Consider the following 9,659-nt stretch of genomic DNA (forward strand, 5'->3'; position numbering starts at 1 on the left):
ATACAACGTCACCATAAATCAAATCATAAATCAAACTCTGGGTGCACCCATGTATCCTGAACAAATATTAAATGCACAAAAGCTCCTCCCAAGAGCTAACAGAAGGATATGCCGTGACCAATCACACTGTCACGGAAATGTCATGTCACTGGTGCCGCAATGACATGGCTGTAGTACCCCTACAGCTGGTTAACTCAGTATACCCTAAATCACATTAAGGGTTCAAAATAAAAATATTCTCGTAAAATTGAAAATCACTTGAGACAAATAACCACTAGGCCTCTGATGGTCTATCTTCACTTTTTTACATGTAAGACATTTTCCTACAAATTCTGTTATATCTCCCTTCATTCCACTCCACCAGAAGTGCTTCTTCAAATCTCCATACATCTTGGTGGAACCTGGATGAATAGAAAATGAAGAACTATGAGCCTCCTTCAAAATTTCCTCACGAATCGTCGGGTCTGCGGGCACGCACAATTTTCCACCCAACCATATCACGCCCTCATCATCAACACAAAAGTGTTTTTGCTTTCCACCTCAGATCTAATAGCTTTCAAACCTGTATCATCCTTCTGAGCTTCCTTAACCCTTGAAATAAGATTCGGTTCCACTTTCAAATTTGCAATGCTACCACTTGATCCTCTAACATACAACTCAACACCCAAGCGCTCCAAATCTGAAATAAGGTGCGGCTGAGTAATGAGAGATGCAACACTCCCCAAGTTCTTCCTACTAAGAGCGTCTGCAACTACATTCGCCTTCCCCGGGTGGTACTGAATATTTGCATCATAATCCTTAAGAAGTTTAAGCCACCTCCGCTGCCTCATGTTAAGCTCCTTCTGAGTAAAGATGTATTTGAGACTCTTGTGATTAGTAAAGATGTCACAAGTCTCTCCATAAAGATAGTGTCTCCAGATCTTCAAAGCAAAGACCACTGCTGCTAACTCCAAGTCATGGGTAGGATAATTCACCTCATAGGGTTTAAGCTGCCTAGAAGCGTAAGAAATCACTTTCCCATGTTGCATAAGAACACACCCTAATCCTCTCTTAGAAGCATCACTATACACCTGAAAACCTCCACTCCTTGATGGCAACACAAGTATTGGAGCTGACACCAACCTCTTCTTTAATTCTTGAAAGCTCTTCTCATGATCATCATTCCACTCGAACTTAATTCCCTTCCTCATTAGCTGAGTCAATGGCAAAGCTATGGAAGAGAAACCTTCCACAAAACGCCTGTAGTAGCCTGCCAAACCCAAGAAACTCCTTATCTCCGTCATATTGCTAGGTCTGGGCCAATTAGTAATAGCCTCGACTTTCGCAGGATCCAACTCAATGCCCCTACCAGATACAATATGCCCCAAGAATGCCACTTCCTCCAACCAGAATTCACACTTGGAAAATTTCGCAAACAACTTCTTCTCCCTCAAAATTTCAAGTACAATACGTAAATGTTCCTCATGCTCCTCTCTGCTCCTAGAGTATATCAAGATATCATCGATGAAGACCACCACGAATTTATCCAGATAATCATGAAAGACCCGATTCATCAAATCCATAAATACCGCTGGTGCATTCGTCAACCCAAAGGACATCACGAGAAACTCATAATGACCATAACGAGTGCGAAATGCAGTCTTCGAAATATCCCCCTCTCTAACTCGTAACTGATGGTAACCAGATCTCAAATCTATCTTCGAAAAGTACTTCGCCCCTTGTAACTGATCAAACAAGTCATCAATGCGTGGAAAAGGATACCTGTTTCTGACAGTCACCTTATTCAACTCCCTGTAGTCAATGCACAATCTCATGGAACCATCCTTCTTCTTCACAAACAGCACAGGAGCGCCCCAAGGAGACACACTTGGCCTAATAAATCCTCTATCCAACAACTCTTGCAACTGCTCCTTCAATTCTTGCAACTCAAGTGGTGCCATTCGATAAGGCGCCTTAGAAATAGGCTCGGCACCTGGAACAAGTTCAATAGTAAACTCTACCTATCTATGTGGTGGCAAACCTGGTAGCTCATCGGGGAACACATCTTCATACTCCCTCACAACTGGATAATCCTCGATGCGAGGTTCATCCTTCGATGTATCCTTCACGAAAGCAAGGTAGCCATCAAAGCCCTTAGACAACAATTTACTCGCCTTTAGAGCAGAAATTAACTTAACATCCCCCTTTGGCTGAGACCCTTGGTATACAAATTCTGATTTATCTGCATCCCCAAAGATCACCCTTTTTCCTTGACAATCAATTGTGGCACGATGTTCACTCAACCAATCCATACCCAAGATAACATCAAAGTCATGCATCTCCATCGGAAGCAAGTTAACCTTATAATTTCTATCTCCAACAGCTATCGGACACTCTCGATACACATCAGAAATAACAACAGAATTCCCCATCGGGGTAGAAATAGACATATGAGGATATAATAATGAAGGTGCAACATCAAGATGACGAACAAACGATAAAGACACAACAGAATGGGTCAAACCAGTATCAAATAACACATAAGCATCACGTCTACCAACAAGAAGTGTTCCTGAAACGGTACCTGAATTAGCTGCTGCCTGATTTTCCGTCAATACAAACACTCTGGCTGTAGGATTCTGCCAAATTCCACTGCCACTACCACCGCCAGTTCCTCCTCCACTAGGATTGCGTGACACTGTGCAATCCTTTGCCCTATGGGACATGCTACCACACAAGAAACAAGCCCCAGTCTGTCTGTAACAAGCTCTACCTGGATGATGTCCACCACATGTAGCATAAGGAGCCACTGGAATCATATTGGGGTTTCCCCCATACACTGAGTAACGGATCTGCCCCTGCTGACGATTTTGCCACTGCCTAGGCTACTTCTGTCGCTGAAACTGCTGATTCTGATTATGACCTACATACTGATTCCGACCGTGGGATGACTGACCACCCCTATTCTGATTCTGTCTGCGCCACTGTCCCTGCTGACCATTCTGACCTCCATACCACTGTCTACCCTGTGCAAAACCCTGATCATCCCTAGTCCTCTTACTACCACTGTTAGACCTGGAAGTCCTGAAATCTATGCGCTCCTTCTCAACATCCTTTGCTGCATCAGCCGCCTCTGCCACATTATCAAATTTAAAAGAAATTATGGAACCCCTCAGATGAGACTTCAACCCCCATTTAAATTTATCAGCCTATTGTGCAGCAGTCCCTGCAACTGTCCCAGCAAATCCAGCCAATCTTATAAACCTCGCCATATAATCAGTAATGCTCTCATCCTGGTGCTGCATAATAGAATGAAACTCCCTCAAATAAGCCTCCCTATCAGCATTAGAGAAGTACTGCTCATAGAATACTTCCTTGAATCCCTGTCATTCCAAAGCCTCTGCATACTGTTCCCCTCTAGTAGCTTTCACTCCTCTCCACCATCTCTGAGCATCACCCTCCAACTTATACACAGCTAACCTGACCTTCTGAATCTCATCACAACCCAGTGCATCAAAAATCTTTTCGAGATGAACAATCCAATTTTCAGCATCAATAGGAGTCAGTGTTGCACTAAAAGAGTCTGGTTTCCGCTTCACAAACCTCTTCAACCATACAAACGGCTCCAGCTGATGGCCCTGACCATTCTGATTCTGATTCCCATTGCCATTCTGATTTCCTTGTCCATTCTGGTTTCCATCGCCATTCTGATTTCCTTGTCCATTCTGATTTTCCTCGCCATTCTGATTTCCTTGGTTTGCCAAAGCCTGTTTTACATCCTGAGCCACTACTTGCCCTATCATCTCAGTAAGCTGAGCGGGGTCAATATGAAAAGGATCACGTATAGGATGCATCTACAATATAAGATAGCGAACGAATGAAGATTACGAGAATAAATATGATGAAGCAGTTATAAACAGATTTTAGAATGATGAAGCAGAATTAAATGATAAGGAGCAGAATGAAACAAAATTAAATAGAACACCCATACTATCATCTACCCAAACTCACAGGTCAACCTAAGTAGGTTTTCTACAAGAGAGAACCTAGCTCTGATGCCATCTCTGTAACACCCCCTTCTTAAAATAGAAGGGAAATATTACTTAAAATCCATAAACCTGCAAACAGAGCACTAATATATTTCTAACAATAATTAAATAGTCTAAAATCTCCAAAATAATATTAAATCTCCAAAATGTCTAAACCAAATATATAAATGCTGACATCTCTAATAAGTAATTAAGTATAAATAATGATAGAAGTCTGAAATCCTAAGAACGAAATAAAGGGAGCTCTCCATTCACACAGTCCCAGATCCCCCTAAGCACCTGTCAGAAAAAGAATACGGCATGAGCCAAACGCCCAGTACGGATTTGGAATACAATTTATAAAATAAGAGACCATAAATAAATAATCAGCAATTTATGATTAAACAACAATTTTAAAAATAAGTAAGGCTGAAACAACGAGGGCTAGGATATTTCATACCGAGATCAGAACAGATACAAAAACACACATCATAGGGTACCTAATGTGTGCAACAAAATGGACAACGTGTACGGTATATACAACGTCACCATAAATCAAATCACAAATCAAACTCTGGGTGCACCCACGTATCCTGAATAAATATCAAATGCGCAAAAGCTCCTCCCAAGAGCTAACAGAAGGATACGACGTGACCAATCACACTGTCACGGAAGTGTCATGTCACTGGTGCCACAATGACATGGCTGTAGTACCCCTACAGCTGGTTAACTCGGTATACCCTAAATCACAGTAAGGGTTCAAAATAAAAATATTCTCGTAAAATTTAAAATCACTTGAGACAAATAATTCAGATTTCCAAAACAGAGGGTGTCATAAGTAATTTTGAAAATCGCATAAACAGATATTTATAATTTTCCAAATCAATTTTTAAAACAATTTTCAGAAGTCAAAATATCCAAATAATTTTAATGGAGCGAATAAAATTTAAAATTCAACAAAGCGGAGATATTATATTTCTAAGAAGAGGAGTGCTAAATAAAAATGGGACAGAATCCGTACATCAAATAACAACTCAAACACTCACGAAAATTCACAACGATCCGCTAAATTCCCGGCCCGCGATCTAATTACAAAAATTATGTTGTTATTATTATTAATATAATAATAATTATTATTATTATATTTACAACTACACTATAATAATAACACATGTAAAATTATATAGAACATACTCGCGTGACAAAATTTGTAAAATTCATTAGTCGCTTACAGAATCAATTAAACCACATGATATATATACACTATATAAAATGTAATAAAATAATACTCAGACGCTGACTGTAAAATCCGCACATGGCAATTTCCAAGCACAGGAAAACTAGCATAGTTTGTGTACCAGATAGCAAGCTAAATGAATGTAATGCAATAATGACAACAATTCATATATACCATGTTATTATAATTTAAAAAAAAAACTTAGTTCAACCTTTTCCAATTCCACGAACCTGACCTAACACATGCTCCATAATAACTTAAATGTACTACTTTAGGCTAACAAACACGGATTATACATATTACTAATGCAAATTCTTAACTTAGTAAAATAAAAGATTTAGAATTCATGAGTAATAATTAATGAAACATGCAGAGACCATAAATAAATTAATATAAAACATGTCAATTAAATATTTTCAGTAATATAATGGTAGCCATTAAATGTTAATGCAAATTTAAAAATACTGATCCTAATTCAAAATACATATACACATTAATATCATATCAAAATATCAAATTATAATTGTTTAAGTAAATTAATCAACAAAATCATGTATATCAAAATTAAATACTAGTAATTTATGTAGTAGTACACAACTTTTGATTTAGACTACCAGGAACACAAAAAAAAATAGATGATAAAGTCAATTTATTGTATATAAGAAGAGGTACCATGCAAAACCAGAGATATGCATTCAAGGAAGAAAAGTGAATCACAGCAACATTATACAAAAATATAATAATATACTATACCTCACTTGTCAGTTGTCACCGAGTAGCACTAGCACCACACCTAGAACAGAGTATCTCTACCTATCTCTTGCCTCTTCTTTGTAGTTCTTTTCCTTCTCACGCCGCAGCACAATAATTCTCTCTCTTGTTTTAGGGTTTTAATCTAATAGGTTGAGTGTACTTGATTATATATATGCACAAGTAATCAACTACACTCCAATCTCTATTTATATTCTAAATCATACTTATTATTATTATTGTCGTACACCTTTCTATTATTATTATTATTAGTTTTTTTTGAAACAAAACTGAATAATTCATTAAGAAGCATCAATATTACAAATCTCCACCAAATGGGTAGGAGGAGACGTGAAAATGACAAAGCAATTAACCGAACAAGGCATTTTAGCTAATCCATGAGCTACCTCGTTAGCTTGCTTTCGAACAAACTTGACACTAACCCCTGACAACGACTGGAGCAATAATCTGCAATGGTCAATTATGTGGCCAACCTCTAACAGAAACTTGTTCTGGCCATTAATTGCATTGACTGCTACTAATGAGTCCGACTCCACCGTCACCTTTCGACCATCCATACTCTTCACCCACGAGAGAGCTTCTCTTATTCCTAGTACTTCTGCTTCCAATGCATCTACTTCTTGATAAAGGACTACAGTTCGACCCTCAACAAAACTCCCACGATGGTTACGCATTACCATTCCTATGGAGAAAGATTCAGCCCCCTGAAACCACGAAGCATCTACATTTACCTTATATTCCCCAGCAGCTGGAGTTGTCCACTTCCTCAGATTACAACTCATTTGAGATTTGTGAACTATCTTCTCTGTCACTCCCCTTGCTCTGGCTTCCTTCCAGTCTTGCACCATTTTGCTGCAACACTCCACAGCTACCTTCCCTGTAACCACCTTGCCCTCCCAGACTTGCTTATTTCTCCAGAACCAGATACCATATAGAACACTACACACCTGCGTAATTTCACTCTGAGATCCCGTCTCCAGTTTATGAAGAAGCCATACATTAGCTTCGTACATCTCGTTCGTGTCATACAGCAAATTTACATGTTGCCAGCAGCTCATTGCAAAAGAGCACTCAAAGAACACATGGCGTAAATGCTCAATCTCAACATTACACATGGGACAGATAATTGGGACTGGGATACCTTTACCTTTCAGCCTCACCCTCACAGGCAAATTATTACGACAAAATCTCTAGATAAAAATTTTGACCTTGTGTGGGAGTGCCAATTGCCAGACCTTGTGCCAGCCATTCGACTGAGGAATTGCAGATCTATCAACATTTCGATTATGCCAAAAATTGTACCCAGATTTCACTGTATATATTCCATCCTTGGAGCTGGACCACACTATTCTATCCTCAACTTCATGTTGTGGCACCCTAGTTGCCAGAATAGCTTTAGCATCAACCATCATAAACAGCTGCTTCACTTTCCTTTCATCCCATATTTTAGTTCCTGGAATGAATAACGACTTGACACATTCAGACCTGCCAACATAGCCATGAAAATCATCAACGCAAAAATTATTTTTATCTCTTAGCCAATGATCTTTAGTAGCAATGATATCACTGCCATTTCCTACCACCCATCTGCAACCACCCTTCAATAATTCCTTGACCTGCCATATTCCCCCCAGACCGTGCTCGAGTTATTTCCTTTAACAGCATGTAACAAACTTGAATCAGAAAAGTATCTAGCTTTTAGCACTCTAGAAACCAGAAGATTAGGACAACTCATACAACGCCACACTTGTTTACCCAATAAAGCAACGTTAAAACCATACAGACTTCGAAAGCCTAAACCCCCTTTACCTTTTGACATACTCATTGACTCCCACGAATGCCAGTGGACACCCCTTCTCTGGCCATTACCTGATTTCCACCAATATTCATTGAACAGCCTCTCTATCTCCTGGCACAGCGATATTGGAAGCAAAAAACATGTCATACAATAACTGGGGTTAGATTGTGCAGCATTTTTTAGAAGTACTGTTTTACCCGCTCTTGAGATAGGTTTTGCATACCATGCCTGCAATTTTCGACTAACTTTCTCTTTTAAAAACCCAAACACCCTTTTCTTCGAGCGCCCGATCAAAGCAGGCAAACCCAGGTAATTGCTACTAGAGATATCATTAGATACCCCCAAAATCTCCGAGAATTCAACTTGCTTATCTCTTCTAATGTTAGAGCTATAAAAAATCCCAGACTTTTGAAAGTTAATAGACTGACCCGATTTAACAGCATACTCCTCCAAGATAGACTTGATTTTCAAAACCTCACTCACCTCTGCTTTAAAGAAAAGGAAGCTGTCATCTGCAAACAATAGGTGGGTAATTTCTGGAGCTGAAGTACTTATCCTACATCCATGAATTTTTCCCCTAGCTGCAGTATTATCAAGAGCAATGGACAACCCTTCTACACAAAACAAAAACAGGTAGGGGGATAAGGGATCACCCTGTCGAAGCCCCCTTCCTGGAATAATCGGACCCACTGTCATTCCATTGAAGCAAAATTCATACACCACTGTTGTTACACATCTCATCATCCATTTAATCCAACCCTCACAAAAACCCATAACAACCATCCTCTGATGCAAGTATGACCAATCAACTCTGTCATATAATTTACTAACATCTAATTTCAAAGTAATCTCACCATCTTGCCCCCTCTTTTTATTTCTCATGTGATGAATAACTTCAAAAGCCACCAAAAAATTGTATGTAATATTCCTACCATCCACAAAAGCTGATTGATTTTCAGCAATAATTCCAGGTAGAACCTCCTTGAGACGATTAGCAAGAACCTTAGCCATGATCTTATATAAAACATTGCATAAAGCAATAGGTCTGAAATCTCTCATTGTCGCTGCATTATCCTTTTTGGGGATCAAGACTACATTGGTGCTATTTAAATCTACAGGGAACGGATCACCTCGAAGCCACTTTTTACAACACTCGAACACTTCCTTTCCCATAATTTTCCAGAAACTCTGATAGAACGCAGGATTTAGCCCATCGGGCCCTGACACTTTGTCAGGGTGCATCTGATTAACTGCTATCGTGAATTCCTCAAAGGTAACTTCTTCAGTCAATTTCTCATTATGAGCTTCAGTTACAAGTCTGGGACTAGCTTCAACTTCAATATTATTCATGGAATTTGGCTTAGCGAATATATTACTGAAATATTCTCCCACTACATTGCACATACCTTCATTATCTTCCACCCGTAAACTTGTGTCAGTAACTAGATGAGGAATATGATTAGTTTTCTTCCTTGCAGAAGCGCTCGCATGGAAAAAGCGCGTATTCTCATCCCCTTCTTTCAATCAAAAGAGCTTAGCTCTTTGTTTCCAGTAGGTTTCCTCCTGCAACAACAAATCATTCATTCTTTCCTTCTCGATAACGAACTCCTTCACTCCTATTTCATCTGTTCTATCCTTAAGTTTATCCAGCACCTCCTTCTGCACTTTCAGTTTCTCCCTAAATTTATTAAAGAACGTTCTACCCCATTTACCCATAAATCTTGACACTTCCTTTAACTTCGGAATAAGATGCATAACAGGGATCTTCTTCCAAAATTCAGTAGTTTCCTTAACAAACGAGGGTTCCTTAAGCCACATATTCTCAAATCTAAAACGAAACACCTTC

At 39.2% G+C, this 9,659-nt stretch overlaps 1 protein-coding gene across 1 annotated transcript; it reads right to left on the reverse strand.

Annotated features, from left to right (window-relative positions):
- Positions 1-6,296: 6,296 nt before the first annotated feature.
- LOC141665317 (uncharacterized) lies at positions 6,297-7,130 on the reverse strand. The gene has a single exon (XM_074471298.1). The coding sequence runs from the start codon at positions 7,128-7,130 to the stop codon at positions 6,297-6,299; it is 834 nt and encodes a 277-aa protein (XP_074327399.1).
- Positions 7,131-9,659: the final 2,529 nt, after the last annotated feature.

Source organism: Apium graveolens, chromosome 6 (assembly GCF_009905375.1).
Source record: "Apium graveolens cultivar Ventura chromosome 6, ASM990537v1, whole genome shotgun sequence".
In the NCBI taxonomy this organism is placed as follows: Eukaryota; Viridiplantae; Streptophyta; class Magnoliopsida; order Apiales; family Apiaceae; genus Apium; species Apium graveolens.

Bases quoted from the DNA above. Each gene is read 5' to 3' on its own strand.
- LOC141665317 (XM_074471298.1), bottom strand. From the start codon at position 7,130: ATGTGTAATGTTGAGATTGAGCATTTACGCCATGTGTTCTTTGAGTGC.